Source organism: Podarcis muralis, chromosome 13, assembly GCF_964188315.1.
Source record: "Podarcis muralis chromosome 13, rPodMur119.hap1.1, whole genome shotgun sequence".
Taxonomy (NCBI): domain Eukaryota; kingdom Metazoa; phylum Chordata; class Lepidosauria; order Squamata; family Lacertidae; genus Podarcis; species Podarcis muralis.
Genome location: NC_135667.1, coordinates 29,110,722 through 29,137,331, shown reverse-complemented (window position 1 = coordinate 29,137,331; position 26,610 = coordinate 29,110,722). Strand labels below are relative to the sequence as shown.

At 47.3% G+C, this 26,610-nt stretch overlaps 1 protein-coding gene across 1 annotated transcript in view; it reads right to left on the bottom strand.

Moving 5' to 3' along the window:
* Nucleotides 1–4,047: 4,047 nt before the first annotated feature.
* Nucleotides 4,048–26,610, bottom strand: part of THRA (thyroid hormone receptor alpha) — a 109,922-nt gene continuing 87,359 nt past the window's right edge. The window contains exons 3-9 of the mRNA XM_028704969.2: nt 24,033–24,094; nt 18,265–18,365; nt 14,449–14,596; nt 13,840–14,045; nt 9,212–9,358; nt 7,780–8,038; nt 4,048–5,541 (exon numbers count right to left, since the gene is read on the bottom strand). Of these exons, the coding sequence (XP_028560802.1) occupies nt 5,291–5,541; nt 7,780–8,038; nt 9,212–9,358; nt 13,840–14,045; nt 14,449–14,596; nt 18,265–18,365; nt 24,033–24,094 (1,174 nt within the window). The 3' untranslated portion in view covers nt 4,048–5,290. The remainder of the gene's footprint in view (nt 5,542–7,779; nt 8,039–9,211; nt 9,359–13,839; nt 14,046–14,448; nt 14,597–18,264; nt 18,366–24,032; nt 24,095–26,610) is intronic.

The window sequence follows — 26,610 nt, the reverse complement described above, 5'->3', positions numbered from 1 at the left end:
AAGATGCACAGGGAGGAAGGATGCAAAAAGAGCGGAGAGGAGAGTCCAGAGTGTTCTAATTCTGCCCCTCTGAAGGATTTCTTGCATAGCAGGAAAACAGCAGATTAAGGAGTAACCATTCATGGAATTCTCGAGCGTTTGAAAGGATGCAATATCAAGGGGAGAGGAAGCTGGGTATAGAGATTCGTGGGTGGGTAGGGTTGAATGCGTGTTTTGCGCAGCCTTTAAAAACCTGCCAAAGACGCACGCTGGCAGCTTCTGGTTGGAACTCAGCCAAATGTTCTCTTATGGAGGAAGGCTGATTGATCAGGGGCAGAGTGTATGCCTTGCAGGAAGGAGGTCCAACCCCTGTCGCCTCCAGCAATAGGACCATGGGTCTTCCCCTCCCCCTTCTTTGGCAGGGAAATGGGGTGGGGCAATCTGGCCCACGCCCTTGCTGTTGCTGCTCCAGTCATAGTCTGATTCATGGGGAGGGGGGGACCCAAACTGCTAGTAGACTCTTCACAGATCTGCATTGTGTTTCGCTGGGTACAAAATCTGGGTAAGACCTCTCTTGATGCCTTGGGAAGGCTGCCGTTAGTAAGGCTGGGCAAGCCTGGATTAGACGGCGCAATGGGCTGACTTTGTATAAGGCAGATTCCTATGTTCATGTGATGGATTCTTGGTTCCCTGTTCAGAAGCTCCAGAGATACTGTGAGTTCCTCCGAAGCCTTTGAGAGAAGATCAGAGCCCAGTAGATCAATCCTATGCATGTTTACTAAGCAGAAAGTCCAGGCGGTTTCAGCGGGACTTAATCCTGGGTAAATTGCATTGGACTGCAGCTTTAATTGCATAAAGGTTTTGGGACAGAGAGACAGACAGACAGACAGGCGCGCACACACACCTACAAACACACGCAGAGCGTTCTTAAGCTCATTGCAAGATACAGATATTAATGCAAGAAGGGAAGTGTTTTAAGTGCGAAAAGACCTCTGTAATGCTTGCTTATAACAGGCTTGCAGGATCGGTTGTCTGGGGGGGTCACAAGAGGTTTTAAAAATTAGTGGAGCAGAAATCGGGGAGGAGCAGAATTACTGGGTCTGCAGCAAGAAGGGGCAGAGCTAAGTTATTCATGTGCGCTGGCTGCTTCTCAGTGTCTTTTCTGGACAGGCAAGACTGAGCATGAAGGAATCTAAGCTTCTATTTATAGGGCTGTTCTGTGTATGTGCAGGAAGTTTTATGTCGCAATTTAAGTACAAGGAGAAAACAGCAGGCTTAAAAGTCGACTAACCAGGTTGTGGAGTCCCTCGTCTTTGGATACTTTTCTAATTATTATTGCATGGGCATTAGGCTTTGTGGGTGGTTCGGGCAAGACTGTCCCAGTCTCTGTGAGGGACTAGGAGATGTTTTGACTCCCAAGAAGCAGACCACCAGAGGGCCCCCACCCCGCATTTCCACAGATTAACTCACATCTTCCGGGCCAAGAATTCGGCAACTGCACGCCCCCAAGATAAACAATTTCAATAGACACAGCTGCAATTCCCCTGGGGAGACAGTTGATGGGAATACAACTAGGACTGTGTTTACTCTGCGCTTTAAAAACAAATGGACGTCTAAATCCCACATCGAGAATAGCTGGGTGCTGTGCTAAGAAAAGCCGAATAATTGAGCAAAACTGCATTATGTGTGCTTATTTTGCATAATGTATTCCGCTTCTGCAATGGAGCCTTGTGCTCTCCTACCCTCCTCACGAGAAATTCCACTTAGCCCCACTCCGAGATATTTCACCAGGTTTTCCAAGCTTATCTTTGCAGCCGTAATCGGCTAGGAATTAGCTTTCTTTCTGAGAACTGGGACTCCTGATGACCTGTGTCCTATGCCAAGTCCCTGTGTCTGTATGGACCAGTCGCAGCCCTCTAAGATCACCAGCCATGCTGTGGCGGCAACCTGGAACTCTAAGCTCTATTCAATGCCATTGGCTCAGCAGCAACGCGCCCCCCCCTCCCCCAAACATATCCCACATCTTTATAGGTGATTAAAACAAAACAAAAACAAAACAAAAAGACTACTTTTTTTTCTTCCAACCCCAATTTCGTTTGCGTGATTTTTTTCTTTTCTTTTTTTTTCTTTTATGTGAACAGACCCGTACAAAGATTTTATCTTCTTAATTAAAAAAAAAATTATACATACTTATATATATATTTTTTTCTGTATATTAGCTTAAACTGGAGCTGTGTTTCTCCATGCGCCGGCCCCTGAACCTTCAAAACGGTACATCTGACATGCACCCAACCTATCGCGTTAAAGAACGTTCCCCACGGCGTCTTGAATGAGGTAAGAGGTAAAGGGTTTTGTTTTTTTCCAACGGAAACCAAGTGACAGAGGAGAGAAAGAAAAGGAAGGGGAGAGTGGGGGGGGGGGAAACAAAGAAAAAGATTATCACTCCCCCGCTCCCCCAATATTACAGTTGCAAAAAAAAAGAGGGGGAGAAAGAGAGAGGGAGGATTAGCTGACAGATTACAAAGAGATGGATGTATCACAGAATATGTGGCTCAGGCAAGAGTTCTGACCCATTAACAGCATTAAGTGCCAAAATAAGGGGATCACAGTCTGGTTTGCATTAAGGGCAGAAAACAAACAGGAAGAAGAAAGCGGAAAGCTGGTAGTCTTTTTTTTTTCCTCCTTAAAAAAACACCAAACAACACTTCTCCCAATCTGTAGAGCAACTGGGATCAGCAACTGGAAGTTCCAGGGCTGAATCCGGCCCCCGAAGCTCTAACTGCTGCCCACTTGCCCCCTGCCAACCCAGAGGCAGGAGAGCTGTGTGAAAGGCCCTGGGGGTGGGGTGGGGGTGGCTATGGCAATGGGAACTGGCTGGCAAGTCTGCTTTGAGGAGTGGGAGGGAAGCCTGGCCCTATCGCTGCCACGCTCCGTCCTCCCTCCTCAAAGCGACGCTCCTTTGAGACTATCTGCTGCCCAGGTCTTCAGAGGACCTGCCTGTTCACTGAACAACCAGGAATAAACAGAGAAGCAGAATACTAAAATGAAGAAGGAGGAGGAGGAAAGAAGGGTCAAAATGGCAGATGGAGGCAAGACCCAGACCGGAAACCTGAGGCGTTCCTTTTTTGCGTTCCTCGTGCCAGCTTGGCTGATTCTTTTTTTCCAAAATGCACCCAGGTTTCCAGCTGGGCTTCCTCCCACCTGGTTGTTGCCTCCTGAGGTGAAGGGGGCCTAGTTCTGCCCATGGCATGAAGGGTCGGCTGGCACGACCACCCTGGGTGGTTAGGAGGTATAAGCGCACCAGAAGATGGGGTGACCTAGCCCCCCTCTGAAAGGGGGGAAAGCTAGATTGGATCAGGCAGTGCTATCCCCATGTCCCTGCCCCGGAGAAGCCAGTTCGAAAGGCCTTTCCCCACAGCCCTGCCACCCTTCCCTGGGCATGAGTTCACCTGTGCTACAGCAGCCCTGAAGGTTGAAGAGTGTATGGGGCGGGGGATGCTACGGGGCGGGGGAAATCTTTAAGTGGCGGGCAAAAAACCCCAAACACTTGGCACCTTCCCCCGTTCGGCTAGGAACCCTCCAGATCTCTTAATGCTAGTAAGGTGGCCTGTAGGTGTCTGGGTGGCGGAAGGAACGCTGCTACCTCTGCAGGGATGCCGTCCTTTCTCCTGTATTGATAAGTGCCATTTGCAAAACAAAACAAAACACCCCCCAAAAACGACGACGAATAAAGAGAAAGGGGGGTAAAGGACTCAACCCTTACTTGGCTCTCTCGGAGGGCTGAGGAACCGGGCTCCCGGGCTCGCCGCTTCCCCAGAGAGCCGAGCGCGTAAGGGAGGGCAGCAAGGTTATTATAGTGCAGCAAGAAGTGTACCGCCACGCGGCGCGCGGGAAAGCGTGTGCAAAAGAACGAGCAAGGGCCCTTCCGAAGCCCGGTGGGAACGTTGCATGCGGACTTTCAGCTTGGGGAGGGGCAGTGTAAGGCTGGGCGGGGCCACGTTAGACCAGCCCAACTTGCCCAACATGGAGGTAGATTGGCTGAAGCCTAGGGCGGGGTGGGGAGGTGGGTTTCAGGGGCAGGGAGGAAGGCAGAGGTGTGTCCTGGACCCCCTCAGCACTGGAACGCAAAGCAGGCACCTCTTCGGTTCAGCCCTGCAGTGCGATTCGAAGCAAAATATAATAGATCTCTTATTCAATCACCTGTTTTTCCCACTGGGGGGGGAGTGGAGAGGGGGAGCCTTTGCCTATTTCCAAAGTGCATTTGTCCTTCCTGTGCGGACCTTAAGCCTCAATTTGGGGTTTCTTTCTTGTCTTTCCTTAATCGCCTGTGTTTTGCCAAAACCACCTGCAGCAATGTCCCCTCCCCACCCGACCTCCAATAATTTAATAGGATTTATCTCTGTCTCTCTCACTCTCTCTCTCGGCTCCTTTTCTTAACTTTTTTTTTTTAAAAATCTTTTATTTCTTTTACAAAAAAAGTGCATTTTATATTTTAGCCTCCTGGGGAGGGTAACTAAATGCTAAGAGTTCTAAAAGAAAAAAAAGAAGAAGAAAAAGAATATAACAACCAAACACACTCTGACGTTTCCTGGGACTGTTATGTGCAAAAGAAACATATATATATTTATATATATTGGTAATCAAGTCCGTTTAAACGAGAGAGGTTTGATCAGGGCAAAAGAAGAGGTGCTGACTCGTTCCAGTGCTGTCAGGGGTGGGGGAACTGCTACTGAATGAGGAGAAGGGCAAAGAGGTGGGGGGGGGGGGTTTTGGGGTGGGGGAGTAAAATATGGATTAATTTCCTTAACATTGTGTCAAAAATTTTAAGACAGATGTCTCACCCTGGAAAGACAGCTTTGGGAGAAAAGGGTATTGGAGGAAGAAAGATAAACAGGGGGTGAGCGAGAAACATATTGCCCACTTAATTTTTTGAGTTTGTCTGCCTAGACAAAAAAAAAAAAAAAGTATTGGCTGCTGCACAAGTCTACCGTATAACGAAGGTTCTTTTGTTGTTGTTGTATAGTTTCGACCTTTTTTTTGGTGGCCCGACCCCCATCCACGATGCCTTGCCTCCCCTTCCATGTGATTCACTGACGCTGACGTGCAATATTTAGAAAAAACAAAACAAAAAAGAAAAATGAAAACAACAAAACAGAACAAAACAAAAAAAAAAAAGAAAATCTGTTGTGTCCGAGGTGATGAGGTTGGGGGTGGGGGCCCCGCGGCCCAGAAGTCCAGACATCGCCCCAGTCCCAAACTGCCCCATCTCCCCAATTCTCCCACGCCCCCCTGTCTGCCCCCCTTCCCCCCCTTAGACTTCCTGATCCTCGAAGACCTCGAGGAAGAGCGGGGGGAAGAGCTCCGTAGGGCATTCCACCTTCATGTGCAGGAAGCGGCTTGCGTGGCAAGCTCCAATCATGCGCAGGTCGGTCACCTTCATGAGGAGCTTGGGCCAGAAGTGGGGAATGTTGTGTTTGCGATAGTTGATGTAGTGTTCAAATGCCAGCAGGTATGTCTCTTGGCATTTCTCAATCTTGTCGACGCAGATCAGCCCGCTGCGGTCTGCAAAGGGGGGAACAGAGAGGGCGTGAGAAGGGTGCCCGCGGCGCCAGGCCCAGGCCCTGTCTAGCCCAGCCTCCCACTTCCCCACAGTGGCTCCCGAGATGTTGATGGCAAGCAGCACACAAGCAGAGCATGAGCCCAGCAGCCTCCTCCCACTTGGGACTCCCAGCACCTGGTATTCAGAGTGCATACGTGCCTCTGACATACGTGCCTCTGTCGGCTTGTCCTCCACGAATGTCACCCCCTGGCTAAAGACATTTGAGCTGCCGGCTCTCATGCCACCTTAGGGTCAATGAGCTCCAGAATTTTACTGCGCACTGTATGCTTGCTTTTGCTGGGCCCAAATCTTCCAGCATTCGGCTGGATGGCCCTGAGCTGGAAATTTCTATCCCGGCTCTGGATTCCAGTGTGGCTGCTTACAGCCAACTCAACAGCCAGCTCCTCCAGCCAAATCTCAGGTTAGGAACGCAAGTCCAAGGAAGCCAACCGGGTGCCTTTGTTTCTCAGTTTGATCCTTTTGCATGGTTTTGTACGCCTTGTGGTATTTTAGGCATTGTGACTTGCAGTTATTTTTATTGATCATAGTTTGTAGTTACAAACTGAACTTCGAGAGTTAATTTTACTGTTCTAATCAATCACCGAGTATTACTTTATTATTCGATATAAGTTGTTCCATTTTAAATTATGTTTTATTGTGATTTTGTGGTATTGGATCAGATCACTATAAGGTATGTGTTCTCTGTTGTATATTTTGTTGCTGCAAACCGCCTTGTGTATAATAATATAGAAAGGCAGTATACAAATTACCATACTTTTCCGTGTATAAGACTAGGTTTTTTTTTTACTTTAAAATAAGGTTAAAAATCTGAGGGCGTTGTATACATGGATAGTGCATATGCCCATTTTCTAAATGTGGGGTCCCCAAAAGTAGGGGGCGTCTTATACATGGAAAAATATGGTAAAAGTGAAATGAGACTGTCTGACCAACTGCAACCCTACATTCAAGCTGGCCACTCAGTGCACCCCACCTGCAATGACCCTGAACCCACCTTCTTAATATCCACTGGCTCCAAGACCAATTTAATTGACCTTGGAGGTGGCTGAATTACGTTCCTCCTGGCAAGCCCATTGAGTGGTTATCATATTCTCTACTATATCACCCCTTTCCTTGTCCCTCCATGCCTGCACTGACCTGCCCAATACCCAAATACACCCCACTCAAAATGCCACATATGCCCTGCAGTAGCGGCTCAGGCATCTATGTTCCTAGGTGGGCCCAAGTCTATGCCTTCTAAGGGAAGGGCTCAGACTGCGGCAGAGGATGTGTTCTGCATGCAAAAAGGCCTTGGGGTTTAATCCCCAGCGTTTCTAGGCAGACGCCTGTCCAAAACCCTGCCCAGCTGCTGCAAGTCAACACAGACAAGAAGTGGGGAACCCCCCTGGGGCGGAAGCCCAGATTCCTACTGGACCAACCTTCTAGTCAAGCAGCAGGTGTGATCGAGGCAAAAAGGAGGTTTTGGCAAAGCAGGCATGCTCTCCACTTCATAGCCATACATGCAACACACACAGTCGCCTGCAGATTTTTGCCGCTGCAGAAGGGAAGATTAACCCTTCCTCCCCCTTCTGCACTCACACAAACAGCACCATGTGCTGTAATTAGGCTTGGAGGAAACCTACTATTGGAGCAGACAGTAAGGGTTTCCCCCAAGTTTAACAGCAGCAGGGGGCGGTGTTCAGTGGGTCACATGGCACAAGGAAGGCGTTAACCCTTCCCCCTCCAGCTGCAACCAGCTCCCAAGCCCAGTGTAGCAATTTGGCTAAAAAAAACCAAACCCTTCAATTGGAGTGGTTGAACGGGCTTCTTAAAAAGCCCAAATTCTATATTTTTGGCACTGCTGCAGCATATGTGGAGGATTCATTCTTCCACCCCAACTGTGACCCCCTCCATCAAACCCGCCAAAATTAGGCTTGAGAAAAGCCTCTGATTGGCTCCAAGAAAAGGCTCCCCCCCCCAGCCTGATGGCTGAGAGTGAGCAGATTGGGGGTGCTATGGGCCAGATGGGGAGGCCGCACTGCAGTGGCCCATCACTGGCATAGCAAGTGCTAAGCTGGACAGATCCATGGCCAGACTCGGTATGAGGCAGCTTCCTATCCACCTCCGTCGGGTGGAGAGGGAGGCGTATGCATAATCAGACCCAGGGCTGGAGTGGGGGAAAGCGTATATCCCGAATCCTGTACCTGAGGACATGAGCAGCACAGCCTGGAGCAGCGCCACTTCGGTGTCGTCCAGGTTGAAGGCAGAGAGGGACTTGCCCAGATCAAAGATGGCGTCCGACACCACGCCCAGGCCGCCGTTCTTCAGCTGCTCCCGCTTGACGGCCATCTCGCCGCTTAGCGTCAGCGTCTCGCTCTCGGGGTCATAGCGCACAGCCGCCCGCAGCGACATGATCTCCATGCAGCAGCCCTTCAGAAGGATGATCTGGTCCTCACAAGGCAGCTGTAGGCAGGGAGAGGCATGGCGGTCAGTGGCAGCCTCGCCGCCGTTCGGCTTACTAGGGCTGTGCTTCACAGAGAAGAGGGCCCTTTGCACTCTTTGCTCCAGACTCCATGGAGTTAGTATGTTTCCACTGCCCCCAACAAAGGAGCAAAGCAAGGAGGGTTTATGAGGAGACAAGGAACGGGTGCGCTAAGGAGAGATCATTGAAGGAGAAAGGCCAGAGTCTGGGCATGAATCAAAGAAGGGTGAGGAGCAACGGGAAATCAGGAATCGCTTGGGAGAGGGCAAGAACTTGACACTTCTCTTCAAAAGCCATTTGTTTGAAGGAAGAAGAGTCTTCTGACACCTTAGTACACTTACTGTGGCACAAGTTTTTGTGGACTACAGTCCATATCATCAGCTGCATGAAGAAGTATTCCAAGTTACAGGTTTATTATATGCATGGTTTGGGGGGGGGGGAATTGGAATGTACACAGCTATCCTGAAATGTTTCTTGAAACAAACTCCTACCTCTGAGAACGTTCATCATCTTGCAGCCATTAGTCGCCCAATACGTTACAGCTTCACAGCCATTTTTCCCTTTTAGGGTTTTCGCCTTCGTCAAGTGATCCCAGCTAATCAGGAATCACATAGTGGCCACAATGGCATCATGATGCTTCACAACCAATCTGGTTTTTCTACATGCTCGGTTTACATTACTGAGACCAAATCAAGCTATTTCAGAGTACCTGGACTGGTCACTTGGGTGATCCTAGCCAATCAGGAAGCCCATTCCAAGTCAATGCAACACTCTTCCTTTTTGTTTTGATTTAGGAAAGGTTGCTGAAAGAACGGAGCACCTTCTGACACTGGCAGACATGGTCGTGAAAATTGTCTGTCACTTTTGGCTTGGGCCTACTCGTCATCAGCACTTCAGCCTGACTGGACAAACCAGTAACAAGCTTGCTTGCATCCCATCATACCTCTCTACCTGCCCCTTAATATTTCCTCCTGGCGGCAAACCATGGAGATTATTATGGTGGGAGGAAGCAAGACGCTGGCTCCACACCTGTGGCTTTCCCCTTACTAATCAGTGTAACGGCAAGACTTGTGATCTCTCCACGTTCAAGAGATTATCACCACACTCCTTTCTCCCCAACCCTCTGACGGAATCTACCCACCCACCTCGCTTACCTCTGAAAACATGGGCAGTTTTTTGGCAAAATCCACCACACGGGTGATGGCGGGGGTGATGATCTTCGTAAACTCGCTGAATGCCTCCAAGTCCACTTTGTCCCCATCGGGCATGGAGGCCATAGGTGACTGACCGATATCTTCGGGCTGTGAGTGGGGCGAGAAGAGAGGCAGAATCATGACTCTGCAGAACAAAAGTTTGGCGCGAATCCACCTTCCAGTCTCAAAACCCACCAGAATCCGACTCTACTTTTGCAACAGGAAGAACTACGCGTTCTGAATCTTCTGTCGATGCGTGCTGCACGTGCAGCTTGCTGGGAACTAATGGGCAAAACACACTGAAACACGGCCTTCTTTTTAAGGCACACGGTACCATTAGGCAATTCCCCCTTGTTGAACTGTCCGTTCTGGTTCTGAAGGACGCACAACCCTGGCAACATAAAACTTTGCAAGGTAGACTTTAGCATATCAACAACATGGCACCCACAGGATCCCCTGCCCTGCTGAAATTAGATTTGAAAGAAGCATTCTATTGCATCCTCTAGAACAGGCTGGAGTAGCGTGTGCTAGATTATGCTAGTGCCCAGAAAAGTTTCTCTGGGTTAGAAATCTGTCCACCAACACGAAAAAGCTCACTGCTGTATCTCACACCAAAACCCACAGTTTCCCACCACGTTGCTGCTTCATTTTCAAAGTGAATAACCTTGATGTCTCTCACTGAGCCAGCACACATTTCATGTTGGGGCTCTGTCAACAGTGCTGACAAGATCTGGAGCAAGCCACAGCCTCATGTGTTGAAGGTAGGGAAGCTCCAGGATTTCATCCAGCCCTCATTTTTAAGTTATTCGCACTTCCAGGATGAGGGGGAGGATCAGAATGCAGTGATTTTTAAGCATTTAAGTTCTCCGTGCTTCCCTAGATTATGCGATGCCATTCTTGGCTCAAAAGAAGTACCAAAACGCACCTAGAAATGATTATTTTGCAGCAAAACGCATACAAGCTGTGTGTTTTGTGAAATGTGCATTCAAAAGTACTGTGAATTATAATATGGCTTTGTTTTCATTAATTTTTACAGGAAAGGGAGTTGCGAAAGGTTGATCAATTTCTAGTTTAAGGCAATCTCAAACTACTTTCCTGCATTGTTAAAATTCATTTTGGCTTCTCCTGCTTTGCAATCTGTTGTCTCTCTGCCGGGATACGGGGGGACAGAGAGGAACTGTTTCCTCCTCAAGTGGTCTACGCTGGACAAAGACAAATTGTGTTCTGTCCCTATGAATATTTTCCTGATTTACCCTAGTCCATGCAAGTAAACGAAAAACACGCTCCACTTACTTATGTGGAGCGAGGGGGGGGGAAAGAATGCAGTCAGGGAGGAGACAGAATTGCTCCTGCACCTTAAGTGCCCGTTGTCACAAGGGCCTGCAGGCGTCTTCCCCTTGAAGGATTCCTCCAATTATCCTCTAGGACACCTGAAGTTCTGCTGCCCTTGCTGAGTGCCCTGTGCGCGCCCCCTTTCTGGAGCAAGGCACCCCTTCTGTTTTTAATGCAGGACATTAATCCTCGTTAAGGGCATGCTGTGACCCACCCATGTGGGAGCTGGGGAAGCTTTTATGGTGTGTGTTTTTTTAAAACCAGTAAAAATGGTGCATTGGAACCCACCACACTTCTCTCCTGTTCTTCCTTTGCAGAACTTAAAACAAGGTTTGCAGTTTGTTTCCCCCGTTCCTTAAAAGAATGCCTAAAACTGCACCTGTGTTGCTTTCAGACCATTGCCCAGCCTGAATTTCAAAACTGTAGCTTAATTTAGGAATGTGTTTGTCTGTCATTGCAAAGCTTAGAAGTGTGTGTGTGTGTGTGTGTGTTAATATTTTTATTGGTTTTCATTATAACAAGCATCTTATAACAATAAACATTAAGAAATAAAAAATAAAAATTTGAGCAACTGTATCATTTTGCATAATGTTTGTACATTCAATTCAGTACCAAAATACTGTATGGGATTTTTCCAATTCCCTGACTTCCCTCTACCCTCCTCTACCCTTGTGTGTGTTTGGTGGTGGGGAGAAGGAGAAGGACTACGAGAGAGAAATGTTCTCCAAGAGCCACCCTGCCTGCTGGCCTCTGATTTCCTTTCTCCCCCTCCCCTCAAGCCCCACTTCCCTTGACCTCTATGTCCTGACCTGCCCTGGCACTAGCTGACTGTGGCCAGAAGAGGGCACCCCACACCAGCAATCCCTAATCGTGTAAGGCAAGGGGGAAGGGAGAGGGCTGGGTTGGGGGGTTTCCGGCCCATCTGCCCTTGGAGGGAGCTGAGAGGTCACAGCTGTGTCCCTTTGCTCAATCACTTTAACCCTTCAAAGGTCCCTCTGTAGGGCCTGAATCATTTGCTAAAGCTGTGGGAGGAGGAGAAACCTTGATTTAATTAAAACTATTGAGATCTTGGATTTTATTGCCATATGTTTTGACTTCTGAGCTTACTACCAGTGCTAAGTCTAAGCATGGGTTACAATCTCACCACATTATATATTAAAAAAAAAGGTCAGATTTAACGCATACGGCAGTCTGGAAAAGGAAACCGATACGTTTTGTTCAGAGTGGGCACCACCAATGTTAAGCAGTTTTAAATCCAATCAATTTCAATTAGAGGGTTTAGCTCATGCCTACATATATCCTTCTGAAATAGAAGGGGCTTCAAAACTGCTTATTGGAAATTTGGCTGGAGTGTGCACCACCGTGTATGGTTTTATACTATAGATATACAGTCATACCTCGGAAGTCGAACAGAATCCATTCCAGAAGTCCGTTCTACTTCTGAAACGTCCGACTTCCAAAGCGCGGCTTCTGATTGGCTGCAGGAAGCTCCTGCAGCCAACTGGAAGCCGCAGAAGCCCCGTTGGACATTTGGCTTCCAAGAGAACGTTCAAAAACCAGAACACTCACTTCTGGTTTTCAATCATTCAAGAGCCGAAACGTTTGACTCCCAAGGCGTTTGGGAGCCGAGGTATGACTGTATATTTGCACACGTATTTGTGTGTGTGTGTGTGTGTGTGTGTGTGTGTGTGTGTATGTGTGTGTGTGCATTGACCTGCTGAAGGGCAATAACCCTAGCCTCCAAAAAATTAGCTCAAATAAAAATGCAGGCTATTATACAATTTTAAAAGAGGTTTAAAAGTAAAAAGAAAAGTTTAAAATACATTTATTACTGCAATTCTGTACCCTCTCTCTTAGAAGACAGCCTCTTAGGAGTGGGGCTTACATCTGAACACACATGCCTAGGATTGCACTACAAAACTGCGTTTTAAACAAAAATAATAATCTGGGGTGATGAACTGGTACTTCATGGTAAAAATGCCACTGTCTGGCTCTTGTGGTCCTATTGAATGTTAATCAAAGTGTGTTTTTTTAAAAAGGAAGGGGAAAATTATATGATACTATGTGGCTGCAAGACAGCAAAATTCAGTTGTGAATAAGGCCTAGTTGAAATAATAATAATAATAATAATAATAATAATAATAATAATAATAATAATAGTATTAGTAAGAGGGAAACCTGCTTCTTTGTCTTATTAATAGGAAACCACACAGCTAAATGATCCAGCATTCATTTATTTTTGTAAGCTTGTAAGAAAAGGCCAGGCTAGACTCTTCTTCCTGGCATGCTAGATCTCTATGCACAGGGATTTATTATTATTACTTTAGGTACGAAGGAGCATGTAGCGTGTGTTCTTTGTATTCTGCTGGAAGCCGCTCAGAGTGGCTGGGGGTACAAGCAATAACTAATAATAGTAATAGTAATAATTTTTTAACCTGGAAGACTGCATGGAAGTTGTTGTTTTCTCAAGAACATCTTGACTTTGGTTATAGTGTTGTGTCCAAACCTAGGCTTGCGAAGCTTGTGCTTTGTCTGGAGCGAGACAAACCATAAGCCTGGGTTCGGATGTAATACGAACTCAAACCATGGCTTGGTCCCAGTAGCATGGCAGCAGCATGACCAAAGCAGGGAAAGCGGGAGGGTTCCTCATGAAGCACAAAGCCACAGTGCAAAGTATGCCACTGTAGCAAATAACAAGCCGGGTAGAACATGAGCATACCTTGGGCCGGATGTGTGCTTCCAGCTTGTGTTAAACCATTTGCGTAGCATAAAATTGTGCATTTGTTTCCACAGGATTAGGAAGACATGCAGCAGAAGTGGCCTGTATGCATGGCTAGCTCCCTAGGTAGTAACCATGCTACTTCCTGTTCTCTACAGAACCTAGTTTACGCATGGTAGAATAAGAACAAAAACCCAAAGTAAAGGAAAGTGTTAAGCAAAGCTACGTGGACTTTGCATGCACACACAGACACGTAACCTAGCCCTGATGCAAAACAAGATATACCTGTTGTTATCTGCTCATTTGGCACCCTTTATTCTGCCAGATTTTCACAATGTCTGTGAGCGAGCATGCAAAGGTTGGGGGGAAGATATGGACGCTCAGAAACCGGGGAAGAAGAGCCAGGAAATGTTAATCCAAAAAGAAAGCAAGGAATAAGAAGAAGAGATTGTGTGGGATCCTGCACCAGATCAATTCTGACAAATACATGCAACCCCTGGTTAAGGCTCTGCCTGCCGCACCCGCCTCCACCATTTACCAGGAATTTCCGCTTCTGCTTCCAGTGGCTGCCTTGGGCGTTGGTGCTGCGGTGCGCCTCCGTGGCGATGTGGATCAGCTCCCACTCCTCCGTGGTTGGCTCCGGCCTGTGCTGAAGGGATTTCATCATCTCTTCCTTGCGCCGCCTCTCCCGGTTCTCTTCAATCAGCTTCCGCTTGGCTACCCTCTTGGAGTCATCCAGCACCACTAGGGGGCGCGAAGAATGGAGAGGCATGAGTGGGCAGTGGGGCCTCACACACAGCCAATCAGAACTCTGTATGGTGCCCGTCGCATCCTGCAGCCCACTAACCAATGCGCTGAATGGCCTCACAAGAAGCCATTTGATTGGCCGGCTCCTGTGACAGCCTACGGAATTCTGAGGCCGCTTACTCCGGCCCGTGGGGTTCTCATGCCGCAACAATGGCCCCAATTACATTGGGATTAATAGATGGTCCCACGCAACTCTATGTTGGAACAAGCAGCATGCCCCCTCCCTGCCCCCACATCCTTGGCTACATTTATTTCCGTGATGGGATCCCCGGTTGCAACCGCTCCCTCCCTCGTCTTCCCCAACCCTCGCATCCCTCCATAGCGGGCGCAACGCCCTTACAGTCCATGGCCATGCCAACGGCAATGCACTTCTTGAATCGGCAAAGCTGGCACTGGTTGCGGGTGATCTTGTCGATGACGCAGGAGGCATCGTACTTGCAGGAGTATGTCGGGTGCAGATTCTTCTGGATGGTCCGCCGGAAAAAGCCCTGCAGAGGGGAAGAGCGGAATCAGAACCAGGCAGTCCTGAGAAGGAAGGAGCGTCTTCCGTTTTCCAAGCCACCCACTTGGGTCTTGTTTTCTAACCAACGGGGTGCAGCCCTATTGGCACTTCCAACGGGACTCCTGCCCATTCTAACCACCAATAACAATTGGTAATAATAATTGCCAAGCGTATTAGGGCTTGCATCTTAGAAATACAAGTCCATCAGGCAAATGGGTGATTTTCTATTGCGGAAGTTGAGGTGGTGCGCTCCCATGTTCTAATCTAATCTGTGGTTCTAATCTACAAGTCCTGGGGCTGCCCCAAAGGCCTCCCATTCATCAACATGGGGCACAACTGACAAGGATGTTTCCCACCCCCTATTGTGCTCTCATATTGCTCCCATTCATTTCTGTCTAGGTGTATGTTAGAGAACGTCTCAGCAGGTTGTGCCTCATGCTAGCTCTCTCTCTATACAGTGGTACCTTGGGTTAAGTACTTAATTTGTTCTCGGGGTCCGTTCTTAACCTGAAACTGTTCTTAACCTGAGGTACCACTTTAGCTAATGGGGTCTCCTGCTGCTGCCGCGCCGCCGGAACACAATTTCTGTTCTCATCCTGAAGCAAAGTTCTTAACCTGAGGTACTATTTCTGGGTTAGCGGAGTCTGTAACCTGAAGCATATGTAACCTGAAGCGTATGTAACCCGAGGTACCACTGTAAAACCTTTAACGCCGACTCAAAGCTGCCACTAGTTTTTCAACTTCTTTCAAAGCCAGGAGCACCCCATCTTGCACTCCGCCCTGCACCCAGGGCTGGCAATCTGAGGTAGTCAGTAGATTCTAGGGTAAGAATCAAGGACAGTTCAAATCTCCGCCGTTTGAATGTTCCGCTTCAGGAACAGAGAGGTCTTGAGTTGTCTCTGCCTGCTTTTACTGCACATGCCTGCCTTTCCCTTTTCTCTTTTTGTTTAGTTTTGTTGTCCTCTCTTTCTCTCCTCTCTCTCTCAAAGAAGAATGTGTGTGCGGGGCGGGGGGGGGGCAGGGGGAATGCTTTTGGCAAGAGACCCACTTTAGGTCAGGGCACAGCAGTTTGTTGGTCACGTTCCACCAATTGGAAACTATTGCACTCAACTGTTTCCAAGCTATTTCCTGTCTGCCTGGGTTCAATAGTGGAAGTGAGCTGGGGAGAAAGGATTTAAAGCAGCCGAGTTGAGGGGGAGGTTTTAACCCCGCCCACCAATGCACACTCATTTGCACACTGGGAAACCCAGACAGATGGGTGGGGTATAAATAATAGGATTATTATTATTATTATTATTACATATAGGCAAGTGGGCGTGATTTATTCATTTGCTAAATACACACTTACTTAAGTTTGGTCCTAAAAAGTGTTCTCCCTCATTAGGAGCTCAGTATGACTGGTTATCCAGCCATGCTGTTATATTAACCCCAGAATCTTCTACCCTGCCACTACTGCCCTTTTAAGACCCCCCCCCCCCCAGTGACCTTAGATCACCCAGGATGGCTCACCATGTGCCAAGAACATGAGAGGAGGGGGGCACTGGAATGAGAGGTGCCTCTTTGCAAACAGTACCCAGTGCCTAACTAAGTCATAATCAGCACCACAAAACTGACTTTAATACAGTGCAATAAAACAAATCTCTCGCCTGGGAAAACCACATGTTGTGCCGGGAAATCTCAAGATCAGCACTCAAAAGTAATGTCTGGAAGTCAATACTACAGAAGAAACAGTACTCTCCCTGCTCTCTCTTTTTGGCACAACCTCCTTCAATTTCTCAGCGTGGATTCTATTTTCCCTCTCTCCTTGCTGTTTCCTTCCTCCATATGCTGCACCTTTTCTCACAAGTTCTTTTGCCAACTGGAGTTGACACTCCCACATACAGCAAAGCGGCCACCTCAGTTCATAGGTTTTAGACACCATTAAGGGCAGCTGAGCGAGATGTGCACGTATTTCATTAAAGTAAGCTACATCCGTAACCTGGCTTTCTTCCAAAGAGCTCAAGCTCGCAAGCACGACTCTCCCCTACATAGACACATATGTTGTCTTCTCACCAACCAATGGTGAGGTGGATCAGGCTGAGAGGGTACGACTGATCCAATGTCACCCATTGGGCACTGTGGATTGGGAGGAGGGGGAGACATTGAGCCAGTGTCTTCACAGACCTAGCACAGCACGCTAATCACTACACCATACTGGCTTTACACAGGATCTGACCCTCGAGGCACACAATGCACTAGAAAGTTCTGCTGTACAAAAATCAACATAAATGGCAGCATTCTTGCCCACCGCAATGAGGCTTGCGCAAAAGGATGCCATGGTGAGTTGCATTTATGGGATGTGGGGTGCCATTTGAATTTTCCCAAAACTGCTGGGTTGTTTTTAACCAGGCCCCTTGGCCTCATTCTCCCATCTCCCTGCCTTTGATTAATCTGCCTGCAGCAGACTCTGTTCTGTCAAGATCCTCTCATCCAGTAAAGTCCTTCCCGATCCATTCCTCAGGCAAATCTCACCTGTCCCTCAAGGGCCTTTTAATTCTACTCTACCCCATCCCCACTTATTTTGTGAAGCCATACTCTCTACTTCCAAATCTTCTGATTTTGTCCACCTAACACAGTGGTACCTCAGAAGTCGAATGGAATCCGTTCCAGAAGTCCGTTCGACTTCCAAAACATTCAGAAACCAAGGCATGGGTTCCGATTGGCCGCAGGAAGCTCCTGCAGCCAATCAGAAGCCACACCAGACATTCGGGTTCCAAAGAACGTTCGCAAACCGGAACACACACTTCCGGGTTTGCAGCATTCGGGAGCCAAAACATTTGACTTACAAAGCGTTCGGGATTGAAGGTACGACTGTACTGACTAGCAGACACTTTGGGCAGAAAAGTTTATCAAGATTGTGTCCTATGCAGCCCCAAGCATGCTAGTGACATATGGCCATTACTGTGGTGTGGTGGCAGCTAGGCAGTTGGCCCTAGACCTAGGAGATGCGGGTTCAAACACCTACACATCTATGAAATGCACAGGGCAAAAATCATTGCCTGCCAGCCTAACCTGTTGAGGAGAAAGCTGGGAAACCCCACACATGCCCCACTCCAAATCCCTTGGAGAAAGAGCACGACAGAGGCAGTGAAAATAATACTGGGGAAGGGTGATGGCAGTGGAGGAGGCTGACAGATCAGCAAGGTAAACGTGGAACAGAAGAAGAGTCAACAAATTAAGAAATGTAACCAGAAACCACGGAAAATATTAATTTGTCTAGCTCCCATCACTGTCAAAATCTGGCTTTATCCATTCCACACTGCAGTTTGCCAAGACATATCAATTCCTTTTCCACTCTCTAGTTTATCCTTCTATATATCTCAGTGAACCTTGGCCCAGAAATCCTGGGCGACTGCTGCTCACACATTTGGCTCAAACCTTCCACACCCTTCTCCTGCCTCACTTAGCACCAGGCTCACCCACAGCCTTCCTCTGGCCCCTGCTGCAAAAAGGACCAAAATGCTTCCCACCAGTCGCAGCACCCAAAAAACCCGAGCCCTGGGCAGTGCTGTCCTTGGCAGCTGCCTGGGGTCATGAAGGGGCACTAAGTCAAAGGAGAGAATTCCCCTCTAGTGAGCCGCTCTGGGCGAGATGGCCTTCCCATGTTTCCATTACCTTGCAGCCTTCACAGGTAATACATCGGTAGTGGTACCCCGTGGCTTTGTCTCCACATACAACGCACTGCTCATCTTTGTCCAAGTAGCTAGGGATGTACCCTGGAGGAGAAAACAAGAGTGGAGAGGTCAGGGCTGGAAGGGGGAATACAGATCTGGGACACACCAGACTTCAATGGGCCTGCCCACCCTTACTCTCTTTCACTGGTCATCATTACCTGTTGGCTAGACCCATATCATCTCTGAAACGCAAAGGGGCCATATCACAATTTTATCTCTTTAAAAGCAACACACTTTACTCACAGCTCTCAAAGTCGTCTCCCTTTTAGAAACACAAGCAACACAACCAAGCTGCACAAAACCACAAGGTTAACACACTACGAGCCCTTCCAGATGGGTGTTGTGCTGCCGGTGTATTCTGCAACGTGGTTTTGGTACAGTAGCACTGCTTTAGTGGCAAATTTATTCTGCTTTATTAATGGTCCTGTGAAGCTTCCCCCATGCTACCACATTACAGTGGTACTTTGGTTCTCAAATGCCTTGGTACTCAAAACAACTTGGAACCCAAACACTTGCAAACCCAGAAGTAAGTGTTCCGGTTTGCGAACTTTTTTCAGAAGTAAAGCGTGCTCCATTTTGAGTGCCACACTTCTGTTTTGAGTGTTACACTGAGGTCTGTCTGTTTTTGCTAACTATTTTGCATTTTTGTGGCTGTGGCTGTGTGGAACCCAGTTCAGCTACTGATTGATTGATTGATTGATTGATTGTGTGACTGCAGTAGATTGTTTATTGCTTTCATTTTATGGATCGATAGTCTCGTTAGATAGTAAATTCATGTAAAATTGCTGTTTTAGGGGTTGTTTTAAAAGTCTGGAACGGATTAATCCATTTTGCATTACTTTCTATGGGAAAGCACGCCTTGGTTTTGGAACACTTTGGTTTTGGAACGGACTTCCAGAACAGATTAAGTTTGAGAACAAAGGTACCGCTGTATTGTTGTCTGGAAGGTGTCTCTCTCTCTCTCTCTCCATTCTATCTGTGAAGTGTGAAGGTGCTGGACTGGTGTCTGGAAGTGGTGAAGGGCTGGGTGGGGGCTATTAAAGATGGAGATGCTGTGGGCAGATGGCTTCTGTGTCCGGGAATTAGGTGTATGGCCTATCCTGGGAGGCACGGCTTTCCCCCTGAAGGAACAGGTTCATAGTCTGGGATCAATCCTGGATTCCAACCTGTCATTGGAGCCACTTAGGCAAGGGGAGCTTATGCCCAGCTTAGGCTGGTTCACCAGCTGCAGCCATTCCTGGGCCTGGGTCAGCCTGGCCTTTAGTGATCCATGCTGTAGTGACTTCCCAGTTAGACCACTGTTAGAGGGAGGGAAGCACAGGTGGAGTGACTGAGGATCAGAGAGCAGGGACAGAGATGGAGACTGAGAAAGCTAGTGACTGTATATGTGGAGCATATATGGAGCAAGGAAGGCCAGAGAGATGCTTTGCTGGCGAGCCCCGTTTCATGTCTCAGCAGTCGGGGATCATTCCTGAAACCCTTACAACTTCCTCCCAAACCCTTTCTGACTAGGTCTTCTGGAAAAGCCATTCTGGAAATCTGAGTATATGCTCAGAGCTACTCTTCTCTTTATGAATGCTAACTCGTACCAGGTCAACCTGGTTTCAAATCTACCTGCAGCCACAGCAAGCTCACTGGGCCAAACTTGGGCCATTTGCTTTGACTTGGTTGTTATGAGGTTGTTATGTGGGACAACCCCACATATGACCTGGGGGGGGGGGCAAAATGGCAGGATACAAGTATTTGCCCCAACTTTAATTTCTAAGCTGCCTCATATCTGACTCAACTTTGCTTTGCTGGTGAAACATGGAGACTGTAGGCCTCCTTTGCGGTCCACCCCTCACAGCACAGGCACCCCAAGGCCTGAATGGCTCTCAATATCCCCTCTGACCCCACATTCCAGGAGGGAGGGGGCAATGGCAAGGCCTGTCCTTGTCTGATCCCCCCACTTCCAGGCTTCGTTAGTCTTTCTGAAAGGCTATTTAAAGTACCGCTAACGAGGGGGCTTTCATGCAGAAAACACAACAGCCATGTACGTCCACAAAAAGGCTCTTTATCTCTGGGCTTGTGGGGGGTTGTTGAAGGGGAAGGAAGCAGCCTGCGACCCCCCCTTCCAATTATCTCCTGCCACCACCCCCCAACTCACGTAACCTTGCTTACCCTCCAGGGCCTCATCAGCCCTGATAATGAAGGTGCCCCCTCTGCCCCCTTCCAGGAAGAACTGTGTTCTCTCGTTCACCCCCTGCCCTCACAATGTCCTATTGTCTAGGGTTGTGGCAAGGGTCACCTCCACGTGACCCTAGGATGACCCAGCCATGACGGAAGAGGGGACGTGCCCCCCTTGCGGCATTGGTATGCCTGTGTGGAGGGGGATAAAGCCTGGGTCTCAGCTGCCTTAAAGCAGTGGCATGTTGCTTAGATATTTGCAGCATCTGAGACTGGATTGAAGGAGCAAGAGATCCAAATAAATAAATAAATGAAACATGCAAAATTCAGGCCACCTTCTCGTCCTGCTTGGCCCACAATCCCTTCTCCCTCCCCAAAGCCTCTTTTGCCTGCACATTCCCTTTTCCTGCCAACAAATGCTCACGTTCAACTTGGCCCTTCTGTTTCGTTGGCCTTTTCCGATTTATAGAATTTATGGCCGATTTATAGAATTTATAAAGAATTATATGATATGTGTGTGAGAGTGAGTGCCAAGAGCATCTGGAAGCAAACATGAAAGATGTGATTTTCTTTAAAATCTCCCATTGCACATGCTTGGGGATTCTGATGTATGTATATCAGTATTTAAACGACACATGCATGTTACGGATGTGCCGCACGTTCACTGTGAGAAACACCAGTGGTTGTGTTTGGTGAGTGGAGTTTGGAGCTTTCTCTCAAAAGATAAACAGGATAAGAGTTGGCCGAGGGCCAATTCCGACGCGACGTTTTCCATACAGGCACACATACTTGTGCACTTTTGTGCACACATGACAAATTTACACATGGTTTCCCTACACCAGTATAGATCCCTGCTGGGGAAGTATCATGCCGCAAATTGGCCCTTGTAGTTTAGGAGCCAGAAGGTCCCTCAAACCCTGTGTGATTTTCCAGATGGAGGCAATGGGATGAGGATGTGAGAGAAGAAAGACAAGGTCTTAAACTCATCTGGAATACAGCTGTTAGCAACATGAAAGCATGATGGCTTTTGGTGCCGGGGGGGGGGGGGGAGACGAGAAGCCCTCCCCTCTCCTTTGCCAGCAAGACAGCTAGCATCTGGGTAGGAAGAGAAAGCACCGAGTTCTGCTGTGACGCTTTCCCCCTCCCCAAGAGACCACACAATTTGCAGCCATGTTAGACCGATTCACATTTCCACGTCTGAGACTGAAAAATCGGCTTCCATGAGACGAAAAACGGACTGTGAAAAGGTAACCCATTTACACAGCCACCGAACAGGGAATCCTCTTTAGGGTGACATATTAATGGACTTCCCACAGGCATGTTACAATCTAATGTGTGCCACAGAAGATACACTAGTATGCATGGACCACGCAAATGGCACACGGCATGCCATATGTGACTGCCACCCACATCACACATTACATCGTGCATTTAATATGAGAAGGAGGATTTTTATTTTTATTTTACCATGAGTTCCTGTGTCCTTCAAGGGTCACAGAAGGTATTGCCTTCCCTTGGAGCAGAGGGCATGGACCCAGCCCCTTACAATGACTCTTCTAAGGAAAGGGATGTCTTTGCCCTTTAGACCAGGCCGGGAGGACCAGCACAACCCTCCCCCAACCCACAAACAGCAATAGGAAAATAGTAATGCTGGACGTACTGTAAACAGTGAAGCTTCCATTGGAACAGGCCTATTCAAGATGGTAGAGGACAGAATAGGAACATGGGGAAGCTGAACATAGGACCCTCCCTGGAGATCACAGAAGCTGAACCTGGTGAACCTTCTGTATCCAGTGGGTGTGCTGTGGCACTGAACTAGGACACTTCCACAATGACAGCAGCGAACCAGCAGTGAATCACACACAACAAGTGGTTAGAAAAGCTGGATCTGCACAGGATGTGTCAGGCCTAACGAGCACAGTGACTCTTCTTTGGTAGGTCTTGCCCCTATGAAGCATTTGCGGAGACTGAAGGCCCCTGCCTTTCCACAGCTGCCTAAGTCCCCTCCTCTCCAGGGGACCTGCTACATAAAATCTCGAACCTGGTATTTCTCTCTCTCTCCCTCCCTCCCTCCCTCTCCCGCGAAGCATCTTGCTCCTTTCGTTGTAAAATGAGCTACCTCATGTCTTCTAAATGGAGATCTTTATCCTAGCTGGTATCTGCATGGGATTTGAACTGATTCTACACATGTGCTATTGTTGCTTTGTGTGTGTGTGCGCGCGCACACACACACTCTACAAATAAAATTGTTGCTCTTATTAAATTTATATACCGCCCTTTATCAAGGGACCACAGGGCGGTCTACAACATACATACATACATACATACATACATACATAAAACCTTTTTCTCATACAACAATATGAGAAAAGGTTTTATTTATTTAAAATGGTTGTTATGTGCGCAATTGCTTTTAATCATGTAACCACATAATAAACTTTTAAAATTATATTGTATGAGGCTTTGGAATGCCTCATGGGAAGCGATTCATAAATACGGCAGTAATAATTATAATTATAATAGCAAAAGTAATAACAGTAGCAATACTAATAGCAATACGACCTCTACTACTGTATTTTTGGGGAGAAACCTCAAGTATTATTAAAGTGAGAGCTTTGAAGAACTGAAGGTTTTAACAGGAGATGGGAATCAAAATGATTTGATTTGGAATGTGTATCTGTGTGGGGAGAGGGTGGCTGACTTGAGCGGGTGGGCAGACCAATGGGGAGTATTTTATCCTAAGAAGCAAATATCCGGCTGAGTACTCTCATTCACAAACCCGCACATCACTGCGCCTTTGCCCCATGACCCATTGTGGCCTCACCTCTTGCACCCCCCAGCCCTTTAGTGGTTTATCTTCCGGCTGCAGACTCTGCCGTTTGAGAACCGATATCCTGAGCTGCCCCGTGACCTCCTTCTCTGGGCCAGTGGAAAACATCAAAAGGACTTCCATGGGTTCAAGGACAGAGTTTGATAAATTTCGGGAGGATATCCTGTTATTTATATTCTGGATTCTCAGGGCATCGCTTGTTTGCATCAATGAAGGCTCCCACCTCTCTCGCCTGCATTTCTCCTTCCCCCTCTGATATGTATTTATTTTCTAGGGCATCAAGAGAAGGTTTTGCTACAACTTTATAGAGAGAAACCATTGTGTGGAACTAAACGTCACATACCACTAAAAATATTTCTGAGGAATCTTGAGGGATAGATTGCTGTAGCATCAAGGCTTAAACAGTAGTTTGATTGGAGGCAGGGGCGCCAGAAAGAGACTAATCTGTCAGCTCAAACTGCCTCAAATACATATCTACGCATTCCCTGGCTCTGAAGTATGTGGCTTGGCTCACTTGCTCGAGTCATTTGGGAGGCATTTGGCTTCGCAAGCCTGTGGCTGTGGAAGGCCTGGTCTCCGCTCGCTGAGGCCCACTTTGTTCTTGATTATTCTTGATTAAGCAGAGCGATCAGGGATGCAAGCGAGGTGCTGGTGGGAGCCGGACAAATAGCTACGATTCTACAAATTTAAAGAGCCTGAAAAGGGTGGCTTACCTGACATACTGCTTTTCACCGAACATTGGCTGCTTTTTCTTTTACGTTTCCCATCCGGCCACCTGCGGAGAAGAAAGAAGGGGAGAGGAGATTTAAAACAAAACAGAACCGTGGATTCATCAGGGGAAGGGACAACCTTGCGTGGCCCTTCACCTGCCACAGCCTTATAGCATTTTATCCAAATCTGCAGCCCACTTCCCTTAAGAAGCTTTCCCAAGCGCCACACACAAGCTTTACCCTCTCGCTTCATACAGCTCCAGTTCCATCATCCCACACCTCTTAAAGAAGCCAGGAGGCGAGGAGAGCAGTACAAGTGGTCTCACTTTATGTTATCTGAGAGAAGCAGAAGTGATAAGCGGGTTGGGAAGAAGGTTCACCATGCACACAAACACATACGCACACACATATGCAGATGTAGAGACATAGCTAGCCCCTTCTTGACCTGAGATTCCCATGCTCTCCTTTGCCTCGGCCTTTGGAACACGCTCACCCCAGAGCCGGCATGACTCTGCAGCAGGAGGTCAAAAGAGAGAAGCCAAACCACCACCAGAAACTCAGATTAATCCAGCCCACCAGCGTTTAGAACTCCCATTGTTCTAGGCGCATGTTGCAATAGAGAATTTCATTTCTGAGCTCTGGGCGCACTACTGTGCCTAAGATTTCAGATCAAAACTGCAGAGTTGAAGGAAAGGAGAACCTTTTTCTGCCTCCCCACTTCCAGCTACAGTCGTACCTTGGTTGTCAAACTTAATCCGTTCTGGGAGTCCGTTCGACAACTAAGGCCGCAGAAGCCGTGTCGGATGTTCGGCTTCCAAAAGATGTTCACAAACCGGAACACTCACTTCCAGGTTTGCGGCGTTTGGGAGCCAAAACATCCAAGTACCAAGGCGTTTGAGAACCAAGGTACGACTGTACTCTGTGAAGACTGGAGTAGAGACCCTCTTATGAATATTAGGGGGGGTGGGAAGGACTAGACCATGTGAAAAATGAACATAGTATTTTAGCTGCAGTTCATTCATTTTCAGCTTTGTATTCTTGCTATAAAAAACCGTGCTTAGGCATTCCATTGTTGCGCCCATAACCCAGGTTTAAGGTGCCATTTAGCTCCAAGCTTTCATATCTCAGTATCTGACATTGCAGCCCATGCCAACCCATGTTTGTCATGCTCAGTAAAACAAAAAAACACCTAATCCACCTAGTGAGCTTCACAGCAAAACTCTCTAGTGTTAAGTCCAACAATAACTACTATGGCTGAGCACACACCATACATTTAAAGCACATTCTCTCCCCCCCTCAAAAATCCTGGGAATTTTGTTAAGGGTGTTGGGAGTTGTAGCTGCGAGGGGGAAACTACAATTCCCAGGATTTTTGGGTGGGAATGCATCCTTGCCCTTGACCTCCAGAAAGGAAAGTAAGAGGGAAAAGATGTGAAGGCAATTCAGTTTGCACCTGAATTGTCGATGCTATGTGGAAACAGGGAGAAGAAGGAAGAGCTTAGTAGTACAGGGAATGCCTGCCGTCACAAGCTCCCAATTCAGCCACCATTAGGAGCTGCAGATTTGGGGAAGGAGTAATGAGGGACATTATGCATCTTCAATTTGCTTTCGTCAAGAGTTCACACATTAAAATCTAGATGATTTTTATCACAGAATGCTCATTTTTAATAAAAAGCTGACTTAACTCATAAGCGGTCCCAACCCCAAAACTCCTTGTAACCCATATATAGGGCAATCCAAACTTTTCAAAAACATCTCCTATCCAAATGTAAGAAACTAACCATGACCCCAGTTAAACTTGCCAAAATATACCATTCGTCTGATAACAAATGTTGGAAATGTAAAGAAAATGAAGGAACATTCTTCCACCTCTGGTGGACTTGCCCCAAAGTGAAGGCCTTCTGGGAAATGATATATAATGAGCTGAAAAAGGTATTTAAGTATACCTTTACCAAGAAACCAGAGGCCTTTCTTCTGGGCATTGTCGACCAGAAGGTGCTAAAGAAAGATAGAACATTTTTCATGTATGCAACAACAGCAGCAAGGATACTACTCGCTAAGAATTGGAAAACTCAAGATCTACCCACACTGGAAGAATGGCAGATGCAACTGATGGACTATATGCAACTGGCGGAGATGACTGGCAGAATCCGAGATCTGGGAGAAGAAAGGATTGAAGAAGATTGGAAGAAATTTAAGACTTACTTACAGAAATATTGTGATTTAGTGGAATGTTAAGAAGGATGCTTGGTTATAAATAATTGGCCATCACTAAAATAGATCAGGAATTGATGATAAGAGAGATTAAGAGAAACAAGTTTGCAGGAGAATTAATTTATTGTATTTAAGTAAGTGGTTATAGATTTGGAAATAAGCTGATAATTTGCTTGACAAAATTTAATAATGATGTAAGTGGGAGCGGGAGACGTGAGGAAGTTCAAGGATATTATGAAATTTTGTTAAAACAAAAGTAATAATGTTTATTATTATTGTATTCTTTTTTCTAAAAACTCTAATAAATATTTATTAAAAAAAAAAAAATGTAAGAAACTAACCGAGTTCGAAAGCTGAGCAAGTGCCTT